This window comes from Callionymus lyra, chromosome 17 (genome assembly GCF_982586985.1).
Source record: "Callionymus lyra chromosome 17, fCalLyr1.hap1.1, whole genome shotgun sequence".
Lineage (NCBI taxonomy): Eukaryota > Metazoa > Chordata > Actinopteri > Syngnathiformes > Callionymidae > Callionymus > Callionymus lyra.
In genome coordinates, this window is record NC_141834.1 from 19,241,552 (window position 1) to 19,260,753 (window position 19,202).

The 19,202-nt window shown below is 46.1% G+C and overlaps 1 protein-coding gene across 7 annotated transcripts; it reads left to right on the forward strand.

The window, feature by feature from the left end:
* The first annotated feature begins 452 nt into the window (after positions 1 to 452).
* Positions 453 to 18,694, forward strand: arid1aa (AT-rich interaction domain 1Aa). 7 transcript variants are annotated; one of them, XM_087779147.1, is made up of 20 exons: positions 453 to 1,645; positions 4,248 to 4,466; positions 4,532 to 5,110; positions 5,185 to 5,295; positions 5,985 to 6,219; positions 6,350 to 6,439; positions 6,506 to 6,676; positions 7,722 to 8,043; positions 8,820 to 8,965; positions 9,041 to 9,126; positions 9,210 to 9,419; positions 9,490 to 9,694; positions 9,804 to 9,957; positions 10,063 to 10,223; positions 10,292 to 10,454; positions 12,793 to 12,918; positions 13,179 to 13,275; positions 13,813 to 14,650; positions 14,716 to 14,846; positions 15,575 to 18,694. In XM_087779147.1, the coding sequence occupies exons 1-20, from the start codon at positions 791 to 793 to the stop codon at positions 17,393 to 17,395; spliced, it is 6,720 nt and encodes a 2,239-aa protein (XP_087635273.1). In that variant the 5' UTR covers positions 453 to 790; the 3' UTR covers positions 17,396 to 18,694. The 7 variants fall into 7 exon arrangements, with proteins under 7 accessions (XP_087635273.1, XP_087635274.1, XP_087635276.1 ...); XM_087779148.1 differs by having other exon boundaries at positions 10,069 to 10,223; XM_087779150.1 differs by having other exon boundaries at positions 9,822 to 9,957.
* The last annotated feature ends 508 nt before the right edge of the window (positions 18,695 to 19,202 follow it).

Consider the following 19,202-nt stretch of genomic DNA (forward strand, 5'->3'; position numbering starts at 1 on the left):
CCAGGCGCCCATCCCCCCACCGCGAGCACAGAGTGTTTCTGCTGGAGTGAGAGACAGACAGAGGAGAGGAGAGGGGGAGGAAGAGGAGAGCAGGCAGGGGAGGGAAAGAGAGGGAATGTGCATTGCTAGTCTCTTTTGCTGCAAGGCTTCCTCCTTCTGCCGTGGAAAAAACACTGTCTTTTTTATGTTTAACTCACACAATGTGGCCCCAAAACACACCATTTTCTGATTCAAAACCAACAAATAAACCCACTTTCACTTGTGAAATACTTTTAAAAAATAGAATCCGACTTTACTCATATACGTGTTGTTGGGTTTAAGAGAAAAATTATGAGATTTTGAGGATCAATTGCGTGATTTTTGACTGTTTATTCAAGAGAAACTTGATCAAAACAATATTGCGCTTGTAGAGAGGAAGAGGAGGAAAAAAAAAGCCGCTCCGGATTCCAGTCCGGGTTTTGCATCTCCCCGCGCGGGTCAGTAAAATGGCTGTATCTAACGAAGCCTCGTGTTGGTTGGGTTCGATTCCTGCCTCTGCCCGGGCTCAGTAACTCCCACAACAATCTCTGTCGCTTCTCCTTCGCCGCGTTTGTATGGAACCTACATCGCCTCTTTAAAAAAAACAACAACCGCGGAACCAAGGGGAAGGGGGGGTGTTCGGAAAGCCGGGATTCGGTTCCGGCCCAAAAAAAGCGATGGGAATGAAGGTGAAGGATAAATGGTTCTAGAGAATAACGTTCGATTGTGAGAGAGAGAGAGAGAGAGAGAGAGCGGTGGGGGGGTGAGTATCATGGCCGCTCAGGTCGCCACTCTCAACACCAGCCCGCCTTCCGAGCTCAAGAAACCCGAGTCCAAGGAGGACTCGGCACCGGGCGAGACAAAGCAGTCGGAGAAAAAGCAGCCGGGTCTGGACGGCGGGTCACCGGGTCGCGGGGGAGATCTGCAGGACGGCGGCGACGCTGGAAATGCAGCGGGAGGAGGGGAGCCCGAAATGAAGAACGGGAATGGGAACCCGCCCAGGGCTAACAATAATAACCAGAATGACTCCCTCGGACCGGAGGGGAGTAATAATAACACCCACCCGGCTATGGCCCACCATCACGGCCCCGCGTTCACGCCCGCCTCGCACGGCTACAGCCAGCACTACGGTCGGGCCCCTTTTCATCAACATGGCGGACAACAAAGCCCTGGCATGGTCGCTCAGTCGAGCAACATCATGGACCCGTATCAGCCCCACGACTTCTCCAACCACCAGTTCAACAACTACAACCCGAACCGGACACCGTATCCGGGCCAGGGCTACGGCATGAACTCCCCGCGGGCGCCCGGGAAGCAGCAGCAGGTAGCGGCGGCGGCGGGCGGACCAGCCGCCGGATCCTACAGCAACCAGAGATATAACATCGGGAACCCGCAGCCCACGTCCACGCCGACGCTCAACAAGCTGCTCACCTCGCCCAGCTCCACCCGGGGCTACTCGAACTACCCGTCGGGGGACTACAGTAGCCAGGAAGGAGCTAGCAAGGGAGCCGCGGACACTAGCGGCCAGTACGGAGGCAGCAGCAGCCCGGCCTGGCAGCAACAAAGGGCCCATCACCCGTCGCCGATGAGTCCGGGAAGTGCCGGGCAACCCTTAGCTAGAAGCCAGGTAAAAACCCCCCACAAAAACAAACCATATGAATGTTTTTTAAGACTTTTCTCGCCGCTTTTTCCTCGCGACTAGTTGAACAACGTAGCAGCCATTGTCTGGTTCTCAAAGACTCTAAAATGGCGTCCTCTCCCCGTGTGTGTGTGTTTTCTGCTTCACGACAGACCGTTAAATGAACGTTTTAGCTTCGGTTCTTTAGTCTTTAAGTCCACCGTGTCGAGGGGAGAGACGACGGAAGGTTAAGTTGGTCCCGGGGAGGCGAAGGAGGCCCGAGTTTTTTAGTGAAGGAGGCTCAGAACCGGAGGAGCGAGCGGGTCGGTTTCTGTAGCTTCCATGGCTCTGCTCTGAGGTCTCTGCTCTCTCGCTTTTATCTTTAAAATACGTCGAATATGAACCAATAAAGGTATTTTTTTTCTTCTTCTTAAAGTTCAAAGGAATAGTTGAAGCCATTTCCCACGCACTCGTATCTGAAGTATTTCTTAGTAATGTGTGTTTTTTCTGGAGTTACACGTTCATATAATGGTCGTGAACGAGGCTCACTTTTCTTCAAACTTAAAAATGTCAAAATACTTTCCTCATACTCGCCTGTAATGTCCTTCTTGTGTTGAAATCCCAACGTGAAAAAACTGTAAATAAGTTTATATTTGAAGCTTGATTGTAGCAGGTGTCTATAAGAAGCAAGAATTGGGAATAAACACAAATAATGGAGTCTCAAGATGTGCTGAGATGCCACTGTTTCTGCTACAAACACGCTTAAAATATATGGAATTATTATCATTTTTGTCTGAACAATTTCTCATATCCAAGCTTCAATACATACGTGACCTAACAGACCAGTAGTATTGGGGTATTTGTATGTTTTTAAGTGTCTTTTTGGACGTAGAAAAGTGAGCCCCCTTTAGCGACCATTATACGAACATACATTTCTGCCTATAACTCCAAAAAGGCACAAATTACTCTTTCAATCCTTAGTTGACATGATGGCGAGTAAAAAAACGAGTTAAATTTTGGGGTTACCATGACTTTAAGTAGGTCCAGGGAGGCTTGACCTGGTACAGAAGAACGAGCAGGTGGTTGTAGGTTCTATTTGTAACTTCTGGTCGACCCTCATTATTTTTATATATATATACACAGTGTTAAAAATTAACAAATTGCTTTGTAACGTCTGTATTTGGCTGAATTGGATTCAGGAAATACGGTGTAAGAAATGTCTAAAAAGAAAATTTGAATTAAAACGTGTCCTTGAAGCATTTGAAAAGATGGTAAAATAACGTGTAATAGTTGTCTACACTCAAGTTAACTTCTGGTCCAGTCACCAAAGTAGTTTGTGTGATCATAGTGTTGTGTGTGGGTGTGTGACGGGCGTCCGGGATTTGAATTATGGAGGTAAAAAATGTGTCGGAGCCACGAGGTAGATGGTTGGTCTTGGGTTGAACGTCAAACCGGGATCTGATTGGCTCCTCATTCGATGCTCATTGATCATGATGTGTTGCGACAGCAGCTGATACGAACACACACACGAGCTAATACACATGCATCGGTTACGTTTTATGGGCGATGAGGATGTTTTCAGATGCCGTACAGGGATCAATAAAGTTTTACCTTACCTTACCTTACCGACCTCTATGACTCATGTGAGGTGTTACGACTTCAGCTAAACTTGAATCCTTGTGACTAGTAAAGTTTTTATGTCGGATCCTCATTGTTCAGACCCAATAGATGGTGCCCTCTCCTGCCCGGGCCTGGACACTGGCGTGTAGCCCGTCTGTCTAGAATGGCACACAAGTTCAACTGTGTGACTGCAAGAATTCCCCCAATACGACCCCCCCAACCCCCATCCAAGCCAATCAGGAGTCGGTCCACCATCTCTCACCCACCAAGGGAGTTTCCTCTGTCTTATGCAGATTAGCCATGTGCAGCTCTTATTTATTTCATTTAGATCCGTTTGTAAAGTCAGTCGCTGGATCCGGTTTGTTATTGTTTTTTTGGCAAAGGCTACGCTCTGGGATTCGGTCGCGTTTAAATGATTCAAAATATTCACCCCCCCCCCCTGTAGTTGAGATTAAAATTGATTTGTATTACAACACTTGACGATAAAATTGCTTCTTATGTTTCGTGAAAAGAGCCAGAGAGTATGTTCCCTTTCCCAGCTCGAGGTTGTGAAAGTACTTCCTGATTTTTATGTGTCATTCGTCCTGGTCGTGTGACTAACATGAGAAAACGTATCACTTTCAGTCGGTACTGCTGTGTGTTGAGTGGGAAAGAAGATGTTTCGTGATACAGTTGGAACAAGGATGTGTTGAGCTTCTTGTGTAGTAAAAATGTCAGAGTTGACACAAGATGAAGACTGGGTTGGATCTACAGTATAGTTGAATTTCACAAGAGAAGAAATGAAGCTTGAAGGTTGATTTATTTACAGTTACGAATACAAATATCAATAATATGTAAATGTATTCTGTTCTCATACTCCTAGTTAAGTGTAAATGTTTTTTAATAAAACTTAAATTGGTCATTTTGACGACACCATCACATCTTAAAATGATTGATTCTAACACTAATAATCTGTTTTTCTACATCCTAATGTGGTTCCTTCTCTCCTCAGCCCTCTGGTCCGATCGATCCTATGGCTAAGATGAGAGGACAGCCTTATGGTTCTGGCAGTCCGTACGCTCAACAATCGCAACAGGGGCCGCCCACTGGTCCCCAGCAGGGTTCGGGTTACCCCGGTCAGGGGTACGGCCCGCCGACTCCCCAGCGATACCCAGTGGGAATGCAAGGACGTACCCCAGGCAGCATGGCTGGCATGCCTTACGGCCCTCAGGTACGTGATCGGAAGATCGTTCGGTGTCTTGTTTTCTGGTTTTAATCCGAGTCTGTGCTTCTCAGATGGGATCTTACGGACAGCAGGGGCCCGGCGGATACGGCTCTCAGGGCCAGGGACCGTACTATGGTCAGCCGGGTCAGGGCCCTCATCCTGGGCAGCAGCAGCAGCCTCCGTATTCTCAGCCTCCACAGGCCCAAGCGGGAGGACAAACGCCATATCCTGGGCAACCTCACCCGCCTCCAACGTCTGCCCCGCACGGTCAAAGTGGCGGTCCCCCTTATCAGCCCACACACATGCCCCCGCAGTCGGGGCCAGGGTCATCCCAAGGACCCCCGCAGACCCAGCCACCTTACTCCCAAACCTCAGCCCAACAGCCCGGCCAGCCCCCCTACGGCCAACAGCAGGGTCCACCTAGTCAGGCCTCGCAGCAGCCCGGTTCTCAGGCCCCTCCAGGACCCCAGGGGCAGTCAAACTACCCGGGACCGGCGCAGGGACCTCAGCAACCCCCGTCGCAGCAACAACAGACACAGTCTCAGCCTCCTCAGCACTCGCAGGGGCCGCCTGCAGGGTACCCCCCGAACCCCCAGCAACAGCAAGCACAACAGACACCTTATCAGCGGTTCCCACCTTCACGAGAGCAGGTACCCTTCGCTCTAAATCCTCCACGTGCGGAAGTGTATCTGTCTGTGAATATAACTTCATAACTGTCTCTCAGGAGGTGTCCCAGGACTCCTTCCAGTCCAACGCCTCGTCGTCCGCGCAGGCTAAGATCGGACCGGAAGACGGTCAAGGCCGACCCTCCAGCCTTCCGGTCAGACACGCTTATGTAATTTTCAGCTTTACTTTTGAAAGCTTTTTTTACTCTATTCATGCATGTCACCCATGTTCATTTGTGTTGACGAGAATGTTCAATATTGTCCTTCGTGTACAAGATGAGGATTTATTCTCCTCAAGTTGAGTCGTCACCGAAGTTCACAGAAAAGATTAAACGTACATTATATTAAGACATACAGTACATGTATTAAAATAAAAATGATAATAACATAAACGACAAAAAATAATCATTATTAATAAAAAAGTGATAAATATTAGCAGCAATAAACATTAGTACAAGTACACTCACTACAAAAGTACTTAAGTGATAAGTTAAATATCTAGCTTTGGTAAGTATTGGCCATTAACTAGTAACTAAGGGCTCTTTAATTATTAATGTGCAGCATTGTGGCTACAAATGTTTAAACAACCAAATGTACAACTGAAGAGTCAGTTTGTTTTTGTGTGAAAAATCACATGGCAAGGATTGAGCTACATGCTGACTCAGCTGCCATCCTACAAACCTTTGTTACCATGACAACAGCAAGAGCCGTGCACGAGTTTCTCCCTTTGAAAAAAAAAAAGAAAAAGAGAGACATGAGGGGATAAAAAAGCAACCCTGGATTTCCGAGATGAGCCTATGTTAGCAACCCGCGATAACGTCTCTGACGTCTCGTATTGATCTTCTCTTGTTGTGCTCAGGACTTGTCGGGGTCTATCGACGACCTGCCCACGTGTACAGAGGGGGCTCTGAGTCCCGGTGTGAGCACGTCGGGGGTGTCGAGCAGCCAAGGGGAGCAGAGTAACCCGGCCCAGTCGCCCTTCTCCCCGCATACGTCCCCACACCTGCCGGGCATCCGAGGGCCCTCGCCTTCCCCCGCCGGCTCCCCCGCCAGCACGCCTCGAGCAGGACCCCTGTCCCCTGCAAACATGCCTGGTATACGACTTTTAATGAATCATTTCGTTCTCTATAGTGTTTTATATGAGCCAACTTTGTAGTGAATTTCAAATTAGTAATTGTATTTCAGTGTTTACTGTCATACATAACTTGAAATATTCTTCCACAGTAACCCAGATGCCTCCTCGGCCCTCGAGTGTGCAGTCGGACGGGAGCCTTCATCCGGCGATGAGTCAATCTCCCATGGCTCAGGAGAGAGGTGAGTTGTGGATTAAAGTTCACGTCTGAATAAAGTTGCTCATGTTCTCTGTGGCTCCCCTCGAAGGATTCATGCAGAGAAACCCTCAGATGCCCCCGTATGGCTCCCCGCAGTCGGCCTCGGCGCTGTCCCCCCGCCAGTCGTCAGGGGGCCAGATGCATTCTGGGATGGGACCATATCAGCAGAACAACTCTATGGGCGGATATGGACAACCAGGAGCACAGTATGGCCCTCAAGGTGATTTCAATATATACATTTTATCTCCCATTTATTTCTATTAAACCTTTTAACTTGTATAGAGATTCATATGAGAATTTGTAGAACATTAATTGTAAAAGAAATCTTTCCGAATAGTATATATTTGTTACAATATATATTTAAACATTTAACAAATGGATAAAAACTATACATGTAATGAATTGAACCAGAACTATCGATGGATTTGTTGTTGAAAACCAAGTACAAATACCAATCTACATAAGTATAAATGTATACATTCATGATCCTTTTTTGCTTATTTACTCATTTGTTGTGTAATTTTCGTTATCATTATTATATAAAGTATTAATTTCCAGTTATCTCGTTTATATTTATGCCATTTTAACCAGTCTTTCTCTAAAATATTGTATTAATCTCCATTTATAAGCGAGTCTCTCCATTAATTCTGTATTTTAAACAATGTTAATCAGCTGCTTCAAGTCAGCAGGTTTGAACCATTTCTTAGTTCTTACTTTCCATGATTTTTAAACCAAATATTGATCCTCTTTTGGTACAAATCTCACAATACATATTACGACAATAAGGTGGGATCTTATATCCCAACATCCAAGAAATTGTGTATATTATTCCGACTGTATTATTATACAATTCTAAAAGATGTTTCTATATAATCCCTAACATAGTTGTTGTTCTTTCAGCTAATTCCATTAGTTTTTAATCAGAATGAAAGGGTGTTCTTTAAAAACATGATGTTAAAAAAGTGTTTTTTGTCTGGTTTTCAACTTAAGTGCCTGTATTTCCTTGTGTGGGATGCATCCTTGCTTCATAGCAATGCTATTGTAAGTCCCTCCCTCTGACTCTGTCGCAGCTATTAATAGCAGCGAGGCAGAGAGTCAGCTGACGTACCAGAGCCTCCTGTCAGTAGAGCTCATGCTGTGACGAAAGCTTGTTGCTCCGAGAGCTAGCAAAAGATCTCCCTGAACTTTAGTGTCATTGTTCCTCTGACGACCAACACCATTGTGTCACTCAAACAACCCCCTCCACCGTGTGTCGCCCTCCTCAGGTTATCCTCGGCAGCCCGGCTATGGAAACATGCCCAACACCAACTATCCCGGGCCAAACATGGGTCCGATGGGTCAAGGTGGCGGGCAGCAGTACCCCGGCATGCCCCCCGGACGCATGCCTCCCAATCAAATGGGGCCGCGTCCGTACGGCCCGAATATGAATCCCAACATGGGTCCAAATATGAATCCCAACATGCCGCCCAACATGGGGAACATGCCGCCCCAGGTGGCCTCGGGAATGTGTCCTCCTCCAGGCATGAACAGGAAGCCCCAGGACCCCGCCGCCATGCAGCACCACGCCTCCAACTCCATGCACAACAGGTTTGTTGCGAGTTCTTCTCCAGGGGAGTCTTGACATAAAATTTGAAACCTTTGCTGAACACTTTATTTTTATGACATTTTTAATGTGCAAAGACATCAAAATGAGATTCACGTTCGAATTTGTAGAACATTTATCCTGTTTTGTCAACATGGAAAGAAACTTGTTTCTTTTCAAGTTAAAATATTGTAACTTTCCAAAAGAATGCATTAAGAAAAATAATAATAAACATATAATTGTTATTTTTGGAGAGCCTCAACTGGCAGAATTTGTTTTTCTCCCTAGCAATGTTTTTTCAGGGTCAAAGTGACCCAAAGGCCTAAAACCAAATGTGTTTGTGGCATCCCTTGTGTTGTCTCTGGGTCAAGGTGAACAAACCTCCCTGGCTTCCATAAATACTTATGCAGTGGTGGAGGTCGTTTACCTTGACCCTGAGACAACACAAAGGATACCACAAACGCATTGTTTTAAAGCCTTTGGGTCCTCATTTCCACTACATTTTCAAGTAAAAAAGAATAAAACTAGAAATACAAAACTCAGTTTTTAAAAAAAAAAAGTGCAGAAAAGGTAACCTAGTCAAACCCAGAATACTAAATTCACTTGAATAACTGCCTATTTTCTTTAAAAATATTGGAAAAATTTGCAATTGTTTGAAAGTCCATTTGATATTTTTTTGTTTTAATTTGTTCTTTGAAGTTATTACTGTTTACTGTTCAGTTATAGTGTGATATCCTACGCTCTTGAACGCACCACCTCAATCTCATCTTTTGTCCTCCAGGATGCCCGGGTATCCCAACATGTCTCCGGGTATGATGGCCTCTGGTCCACCGTACGGTCCTCCGATGAACAACATGCCGGGGATGATGAACGCTCAAGGTGGCTCGCCGTACCCCATGGGGCCGAACATGGCTAATAACTCGAGTGGTGTGTTTGAGGGTTAAAAATGATTTATGAATCCATGAATGTCTTCATATTAACTCGGTACCTTCATGTTTGCAGGTATGGCCCCCAGTCCTGAGATGAACAACAAGATGAATAACAAAGTGGAAGGCGGCGCGCCACCCAAGCCTGAACCTAAAGCGAAGGTACGCTGATCTTCTCTCTGAAGAACACTTGATAAGAATGTCGGTTTTCTGAAATATTTTTTTCTCCTCGTCTCCGAAAACAGAAGTCCAACTCCTCCACCACCACCAGCGAGAAGATCATGCGCTTGTACGAGTTGGGTCCGGAGCCCGACAGGAAGATGTGGGTGGATCGTTACCTGGCCTTCATCGAGGAGAAGGCCATGGGCATGACCAACCTCCCGGCCGTCGGGCGGAAACCCCTCGACCTCTTCCGGCTGTACGTGTCCGTCAAAGAGATCGGAGGCATGACGCAGGTTAGCGACGACACCCTCGTGGATCATCGACCGCCTTTTTGCTTCGTCGTAATCACATCTTCGTTTTCAGGTGAACAAGAACAAGAAGTGGCGAGATCTGGCCACTTCTCTGAACGTGGGTACATCCAGCAGCGCCGCCAGTTCTCTGAAGAAACAGTACATCCAGTGTTTATATGCCTTTGAGTGCAAAATCGAGCGTGGCGAGGACCCTCCCCCGGAGATTTTCACCGACAACAAGAAGAACCAAGCTGCTAAGGTCCAGCCTCCCTCTCCAGGTCAGTCCTTCATCTCGTCCATCATCTCTTGTGACACTTCTGTCAAACACCCGAGTCGGGCCCGGTTCATTAAAGTCTGTGCTGTATCTTCTCTACTTCCAAACTGAAGCGTCACTCTGCTCCACAGCTGGGTCGGGATCCTTGCAGGGCCCGCAGACGCCCCAGTCCACCAGCAGCTCCATGGCCGAGGGTGGCGACTTGAAACCTCCGACCCCGGCCTCCACCCCTCATTCCCAGATGCCATCCATGCCACCAGGGTCCAGGTGAGTCTTTCTTATTCAAACTCTTTATCTCTGTGGCGTCGACGGCACTAACGCCATTCCCCGCGTTCCCTCCTTTTTCCTCCTTCATATCCGCTTCTTTGCCAGGAACAGCGTTAACCTCCAAGACCCCTTCTCTGATGGAAGTGACCCGGCGTTCCCTCGAAAGAACTTGACACCCAACTCGGCCTATCAGCCGGGAATGACCCCCGAGATGCGCATGAGCGGCTACGAACCCAACAAGGATCCGTTCACCAACATGCGGAAAGGTAAACACCAGAGCCACAGCAAGTGCGTCTCAGACGTCAATAACAACGATGTGAATGATTTGTTTCAGTCGGGGAGCAGTTTCTACCTGCCAGCCAGGGACCCAACAGTGGCGTGGGCGACCAGCAACAACAACCGCAGCCTCCATTCAACCGAGGGCCACCTGGGGCGATGGGCTCGATGCCAATGGGGCCCAGACACCAGTACCCTTATGGACCAGGCTACGACCGGAGGTAGGAACATGTTTCTGTTTTTTGGAGTTTTTATTTACCAAAGCTGGAGTAAAGAAGATGATTTATGTCAGTTTGTAAAGTTAGTGACTCTTACAATGTTTTTTTATAATAAGCCCTGGATTTGTGAATGGTTTCCTCACTAAAATATGTAGGTAGGTAGAACTTTATTGATCCCTCAGGAGGTCTCCTTCGGGAAATTGTTTTTCCTATTAGACACAGCAATTCAGACGATTAATCATAAATATAAGAACAAGAACAAAGAGAAATAAAAGAAAAGAGATGCACAATCTAAGTCTAAAGATAAAGAAAAAAGATCAAAGACAAACGATACAAAGATGTAACATAGAACAGAATGTCACAATGCTTCACTCCTGCCTCTAAACTCAGAATTGTACAATCTAATAGCCCGAGGAATGAATGAGTCCTTGAGTCTATTAGTATTGCATCATGGGAGGAGCATTCGTGCTCCATCTGCCTCTCTGCTCACTGAGGACGGTGTTCAGAGGATGACTGTCATCATATACGTAAATACAAAAAAATAAACTATTGATTGAACATTTGCTGATATATCTGATTGTTGAAGCCTTGGTCTTTCACAGTCGTCCCTCGTTCATTGTGGAGTTAACGTTATGAAAACTCTTTTCTTTTATACGTACATCATAATTATTGGATAAAGATAAAGGACAAGGTTTAAAACAACTAATTTATTTGATCTTTCAAACTCAACATATGAGATGCTGTCCCTCTCAACAACACTCTCTGTAACATCAACCTAAAGAACTTCCCGTAATGCTTTGCCGCCCAGCCAACCAATCACAGTTGTTGATCATATTTGATGAAACCGTAGCATTTAATTTTAGTATTTTTGTGACCAATCAGCCGTCGCTAAATAGAGAAGTGTTTGGAAGGGCATCATGGGAATTCAGTTTTGCCGGCACTATAAGTAAAGGGGTAACGATGATTGTTACCTCCTACTAGGTATTGTGGTTGTGTTGTAAAATAAATCCCTTTTATGTGGGAAGATATCATTTTGCTGTAGGTCTTCGACTTCGACGTATAACGCCAAATCAGTTTGATAAATATTTAGATTAATTGATCTGTTAATTGTTTTGTTGCAAAATTCAACATATCTGTGTGTTTAAAACGATCCGTATTAGAAAATGTTTGAATTGTTTGAGGTAACATTAAAACGTATGTATTAAATAAATATAAAATGAGATGAACAACATACAAGATGCCCGTACATGGGCATTTAAAGATTAAATAATTGGGCTAAATAGCATTTAAAACTTTCATCGACTTTCTAAAGAATCAGATTTTTGACTTAAACTAACGGATCCCTCACTTTGTATAGAAACGAATGACGGCTCCAACAATTAGTCTGAGATTGTTTCCCCGCCTTCAGTTAAACAAAAGTATGTATTGTAAAGACAAATGTATGCAGCCCTGGAATGCTCCTTATTTAGACTCGTGAATCAAATGAAGCTGTTGAGAGACATGTTCTCTGATGTGTCTTTGTAACGGATTTCAAAGTGCAGACATTTATATGATGTGTGCGTATTAGAAGCGTCTATGCAAGGATCACATGTTTTTTATTCTAGGACTCGTAGACACAACACTGCCCCCGGCTCCTTATCTTCATGTTCTTGTGTTCATTGAAAAAACTAATGCCAATGTTTGAAAGTACTTTATAGAGGACTTTATATTATTATTTTCCATTTTCACAAAGCCCCTTTGTCACTAATGGTCAGCGGAATCTGGCGATACGATGTGTATCATGATACAGTGACAACAATGTGATGTATTGTGATACTGTAGTAACAAGTATATATGTGTAGTATTGTCGACTACTTAACTCTGGTGTTGTAGTATTTACAGACCACATGACTCTTGACGAAGTCGTAACTGATTTAATTTGTTTTCAAAATATATCCAAACATCAGCTTTAAAAGCTGCTGAAGTCACTGTATCCTCTCGTCCTCAGTCATCATAACATTGCTTATATTGTGTTATTTAAGTATATTGATATATATTCTTACTACTAATGTCGCTGTTTAGTTTTAGTGAAGTTGGGGAATTAGCTACTTTAATCGGTGAGCTTTAAAGCAAAGTCTAGTTGTCATGGCAACAACAAAGGTACAACTGAAATAAAGCTAAAATGACATCACAAATGGAATAGAATTCTGAACGTTGAGTTCTCCCATCGTTACGATCAATACCGTGCGGTAGTTGCTGTGAAGTGGCCGATTAAGATGATCTGATCCGATGCTGCTCCTTGTCCTCGTCCTCTACATCGGGGACACTCGAAGTCGTCATTAACGACGATTTTCTTTTCCAGACCAGAGCCGTCTATGGGCCCAGAAGGCAACATGGGAGCAAGCGGTTCTCAGCCTAACCCGATGATGCCCGCCAACGCCGATGCAGGGATGTACTCGCCAAACCGCTTCCCACCGCAGCAGCCACGGTCAGTGGACTATTGAACCGCTTGAAAAGGTTCTTAATGTTGTGGACGACGGGTTCACGGTCAGGATTTCATTAACTGGGTTTTAAATGTACTCGGAGTGAAAACTATAAGAGCGACACAAGAATCCAGGAACTACTTATTTTAGCGTTAAACGTTGACTCAGTGTTCACTCCAGTCCGATCAGCAGCCGTGTACTCTTGATTTGATTTAGAGCATAACGTGTATTTTTCCATTGAAACTCACGAGATTTGACTTCTCAGGCATGATTCCTATGGTAATCAGTATCCTGGGCAGGGAACGCCCCCTACTGGCGCCTACCCAAACCAACAGCCTGGAATGTATCCACAGCAACAACAGGTATTTTGTAGAAGTATATCAGTGTCTTCATCAATAATTTCTATTATTTGATGGTATTTTTTTACCTGAGGTGGTACTATGTGTAGAAGTATATCGGTGTCTTCATCAATCATTTCTATCATTTGATGGTATTTTTGTATTTATTTGACATTTAAACATTTATTTTTATTTCAATTATTCAAAAATATGTTTTCCCAATTCAGTATTTAATCTGTGGCTTTTAAATTCTCCATAAATATGTTGGTATATATATAATAGTGGCAACATTTTTATGTCCCATTAAGAATGTTATGAATTAAAAATGGATCGTTTTGTATTGTATAAATCCAAATATCAAACTGTGTATAAAATGTTTCTTTAAAAAAAACGTGTAATTCTAAAAATTAAATGCTTAACAAGACAAAACTTCAGTAGAAAAATTTGAGTTTTGACATTCTTATCTGATTGATGAACCTTCATACTATGCAGCTAATGTATTTAAATAGATTTCAATCAATTAGCTGCTTTTTAATTTGTGACGTTTTCATTTGTGCTCAGGCGTACAAGCGTCCAATGGAGGGAGGCTACCCTCCATCCAAGCGACATGAGGCCGACTACAGCGGGCCTTACCCTGGTGGACAACCTCCATCACAGCCGCAGCCAGGAGGCGCCACTGCGCCCTCTTCAGGACAGCAGGAGTCCTACAATCAGTACAGTGCCACCGGACCCTACCCCGGGTCTGACCGCAGACCCCCTGGTCCTGGCAATCAGTTCCCGTTCTCGTTCGGCCGCGAGCGGATGCAAGGAGGGTCGGGACCCAACTCTCAGCCTTCCATGCCTCCTCAGATGATGCCTTCAGGCCCAGACGGTCCTCAGGGAGCCATGTGGCAGGGACCACGAGACATGAACTATCAGAACTACCACAACCGACCCGGCTGTCCCGGGGGCCCACCCCAAGGACCCGGGTACCCCGGCATGAACCGCTCGGAAGAGATGATGTCCGCTGACCAGCGCATGAATCACGACGGGCAGTGGGGGGGTCAGATGGGCCCGCGGCAGCCTCCGTACGGTCCACAAGGACCCGGGCAGCCCATGCCCAGATCGGTGCAGTCCAACTACCAGCAGCCTCAGGGTGTCCAGAACCACATTCCACAAGTGTCCAGCCCAGCGTCCATGCCTCGCCCCATGGAGAGCCGGACCTCCCCGAGTAAATCTCCCTACATGCACGGGGTCATGAAGATGCAGAAGGCCGGCCCCCCAGTGCCTGCCTCGCACATCGTGCCCCCCCCAGGACAGTCGCCGCTAATAAGACGAGACATGCCTTTTCCCATGGGCTCCATAGAAGCTTCGCATCCCATCCTGAAGCCACGGCGGAGACTCACCATGAAGGAGATCGGTACGTTCTCTACTCACTCACGATATTTCAGTGCCAGGCTTGAACCTCTTTCCCCCCAAAACCAGGAACCCCTGAAGCGTGGAGGGTGATGATGTCATTAAAGTCCGGTCTACTGGCTGAGAGCACCTGGGCCCTGGACACCATCAACATTCTCCTCTACGACGACAACAGTATTTCCACCTTCGATCTTAACTTGGTGAGTATTTATCATGAACTGTATAGCAATAAAAATGTATTAAGGGGCCACATTTTATACAGTGGCTACAGTGGCTCTTGTCAATCAAAAATGATGGAGAAAAACAATTATTTAATTGTTTTATAGAATTGTATCGTATATAAACCTTAACAATGCAATATTTTTTTAACGATGCTGTAGTAAGCACCAGCACTGTATTAAAACATTTTTCGTCTTTCAAATCATGATTTAAAAATGTACAAACGGCTTTCTATAATTTATATTACAATTAACTATAAAATAAATAAACCAATCACGTGCAAATATTCAGAAACTTTACTGCCAGTGTTGTAAACACAACACAGGATTTATTTTGTCCTATTCCAAAATAAAACAATGAAATAATATAAATGAAATCAATGAATGGCATTTGTTCATTTTTGTGTTACAATTTAACCCCATACATAACAAGATCCAGGTGATGACTGAGGACGAGAGGATACAGTGAGTCCAGCAGCTTTTAAAGCTGATGTTTGGACATATTTTGGTTTGAAAACAAATGAAAGCAGAGTCGAGAGTCATGTGGTCTGTAAATAAATGTAAACACCAGAGTCAAGTACTGGACAATACTACACATATATACTTGTTACTACACTATCACTATATATCGTATCATGGCCCCCTAGTCAGGATTGTTGTGGTCAGTTGAGAAATCTGGTCGTCTAATGTTTTGGTTCTTCTCTTTCTAGTTGCCTGGTCTCCTGGAGTTGGTGGTGGAGTATTTCAGACGATGCCTCATAGAAATCTTTGGTATTCTTCGGGAGTACGAGGTCGGGGACCCCGGCCAGAAGACGCTTCTCGATCCCGACGCCTTGAAGCTAGAGTCTGAAGACGGGGGAGATGTACCCCAAACCGAAGACATGGACGACGAAGACGAGGACGAGGAGGACGAGGACGAGTCGGAAAGAAACGAAGTGCAAAGACCCGTCATCAAGCAGGAGAAACTACCGGAGTGCTCGGAGAGGAAAGATGAGAAGCCCGTGGACGAAGACGTGAAGGCCAAACCGTCTTCAGCGGAGCCCTCGGAACCCTCGACGCCGTTGACCAGCGGCGATCGACCCAAACAAGCCAGCAAGTTCGACAAGTATCCTCTGAAGGTGGTCCGAAAGAGAGACCCGTTCGCCGCCTGCCTGGCCAGAAACCACCCCAACGGTTTCAACAGTGGTCTCCTCCATTGGAGCGCCGGAGGAGGAGACTCTACCGAGCACATTCAGACACACTTTGAACCCTGCAAGGACTTCCTGGAACCAAGAGAACGATTTCCCGTCCCTCAAAAACTGCTGAAAAGGCAAATCCGAGAAGATCTGCAGGAGTCCTGTTTGCCGCCGGAGCCGGAGAAGGACGAGAGCAAAGAGCCCGGAGAGGGTCCTCCCTCCGAGAAAGAGCCGGACTCGTCCTCCCTCGACGGAGAGAAGAAACCCGACGAGACGGACGAGAAGAGCATCGACGAGAACGATCCACCGCTCTCTTCTATCGGCAGCATGTTCAGTCCGCGGCCCCGGCAGACGGGTCCCATCCTGGAGGACGAGCCCCACAGTAAGGACGAGGGTCCGTTGATCGCTCTGGCGCACTGGCAGGATTCACTAGCCAAGAGGTGCGTCTGCATCTCCAACATCGTGCGCAGCCTTTCCTTCGTGCCCGGGAACGACCACGAGATGTCCAAACACCCGGGTCTCCTGCTCCTGCTGGGTCGTCTGATCCTGCTTCACCACCGGCACCCCGAGCGCAAGCAGGCGCCGCTCACCTACGAGAAGGACGAGGAGACGGAGGAGGGCTCGGGCCAGAGGGACGAGTGGTGGTGGGACTGCCTGGAGCTGCTCCGAGAAAACACGTTGGTCACTTTGGCGAACATCTCCGGCCAGCTGGACCTGTCCCTCTACCCCGAGAGCATCTGCCTGCCCCTCCTGGACGGTCTGCTGCACTGGGCCGTGTGTCCGTCCGCAGAGGCCCAGGATCCATTCCCTAGTCTGGGCCCACACAGTGCGCTCTCACCTCAAAGACTGGTCCTGGAGACCCTGAGCAAGCTGAGCATCCAGGACAACAACGTGGACCTCATCTTGGCCACGCCCCCCTTCGGCCGGCTAGAAAAGCTGTACGGCAACCTGGTGCGTCTCATCGGCGACAGGAAGGTGGCGGTCTGCCGGGAGATGGCGGTGGTTCTGCTGGCGAACTTGGCCCAGGGCGACACGATAGCGGCGCGAGCCATCGCCGTGCAGAAGGGCAGCGTGGGGAACTTGCTGGGCTTCCTCGAGGACAGTCTCGCCGCCACCCAGCTCCAGCAGAGCCAGACCTCCCTGCTGCACCTCCAGGGGATGCATTTTGAACCCACGAGTCCGGACATGATGCGACGAGCCGCCCGGGCTCTGCACGCCTTAGCCAAGGTGGAGGAGAACCACTCGGAGTTCACGCTACACGAGTCCAGACTCCTCGACCTGTCGGTGTCGCCCCTTATGAACTCGCTGGTTTCTCATGTTATTTGTGATGTACTTTTTTTGATAGGCCAGTCATGACAGCTGTAGGGAGCCACGGCTCCACTCTAAGGCGGGGGGGACGGGGGGTCCTCTTCCCCCCCTTCCCTGGTTAACCTGGCTTGTGTATAACGGGGCAAGGAAATTTCAAATGACTGTTTTAATTTATGAAACTCCTTCAGATTCCATTCTGAGCCCTCTTGTACTCTGTCAGTGGATCACACACACACACATACACACACACATACACACACACACACACACCAGGATGCCCAGAAAAAGTGACACTACTTACAAACGCCAACTGGACGACGCGGAGCTGAGCACCACGATTGGGAGACTGTTCTGCACTAAAGGGGGGGAAAAAAAGTACTTTTTTTTTTTTTTGATAAAGATAAATAAATGATTAAATAAATAGCTGAAAAACAAAAACTGTAACCAAAGTTGCTGTCTCGTTTACAGTGAGTTTGGGAGCCCTCGCTTTTCCCCCGGAGGGCGTCCAATGAGTCTGTAACTGGCCCACGTTCAGAGGTGAAGCAGACTTGACAAGTGGCCTACTGGTTATAGTTGCCGTAGTTTGGATGATCACCAGTCAGCCTGACGACACGGGCGACCTGCTGTCAATAGAAACCTTCACCGGGGAGGCCTGTGCAGTGTGCAGTAGATTGTAGGACTTTTTCTGTACTGTACTGCTCTTGAGTGTAAAAGCATTCTGTAAAACACACCGTTTCACGCGGAGGCCGGCGACGCCGCTCGTCTAGAGTTCCGAGGTCATTTATAGTTTTGGTGTTCGACAGAAAAACGGCTTTCTTCCCCAAAGTATCAAGAACCTACAACACCCTTACCTCCTCTTATCCCTTGATTGTATGAATACCCTATTGAAAAAGAAATCACCTCTTAGGACTGGTTTTCGACTCGACAACAGCGTTGCTGTGGTGTATATATCACGTTGTACATTACACTCTCTGTGTCTGTCTCTGTCTGTGTCACTCTTTCTCACTCTTGTTCTCGGGGAGTGACGGGAGGCGCTCGCCGGTGCAGACCCACTCTTCTGGTCTCTGTAGGACGACAGACACAGCTCAAAACATGTTCTTCTGGTACAACAAAAATAAAATAGATGAAGTACACACTTGACAACCTTTTTTTTTTTTTCTTTTTCTTTTTCTTTCTTTCTTCCTCCGGTCATGGATTCTGCATATTTGTATTTCAGACTATGTAGCTAAGACAACATGTAAATCTCCCCCCCCCTCCTTTTTTTTGGCTCAATGAATATCATTTATTCAGTATGAAATCTTTATACTATATGTTCCACGTGGTAAGAATAAATGTACATGAAATCTTCGTAAGCTGTTTGATGGGTTTTGTTCGTACGAAATATACAAGTATTTATAAAACCACACTTCACACACTATCATGAAGAGTAAACATCGTCGACTTGTGATGACGTTAAATGGGGGGATGTGACTGATGGATGCATTCACCTCTGCCTACATTTTTTATTTTTTTTAATGGCATAAATATATGACTAAAATACTTCATTTTTAATAAGTTGCCTTATTAATTCATTAAGGTGCGCAGTGACGTCTTTATTATGCGTCGGTGAACACACTGGTTACGTAGTAGACAAAAGTAATAATTGGAAAAAGAAAGATATCAGAACAAAAATTGTTTGCATTTTGTCCATAACATAAAACTATTTTCCACATTTATATTTAATTATTTATTAGAAGACGAGGTCAAATGATTTAAAGAAGGTCATCGCCACATTTGGTAAGTAAACAACTATAAAGTTACAGAAAATTACATTTCTTGAGCTAAAAAAAAAACACTAAAATAGACCGAATATAAT

Excerpts from the sequence above, each read along its gene's own strand:
- arid1aa (XM_087779147.1), top strand. The coding sequence starts at position 791 with ATGGCCGCTCAGGTCGCCACTCTCAACACCAGCCCGCCTTCCGAGCTC. Across the intron at positions 6,440-6,505 it reads TCCCATGGCTCAGGAGAGAG|GATTCATGCAGAGAAACCCT; the intron begins GTGAGTTGTGGA and ends CTCCCCTCGAAG. Across the intron at positions 14,847-15,574 it reads CCACCTTCGATCTTAACTTG|TTGCCTGGTCTCCTGGAGTT; the intron begins GTGAGTATTTAT and ends TTCTCTTTCTAG.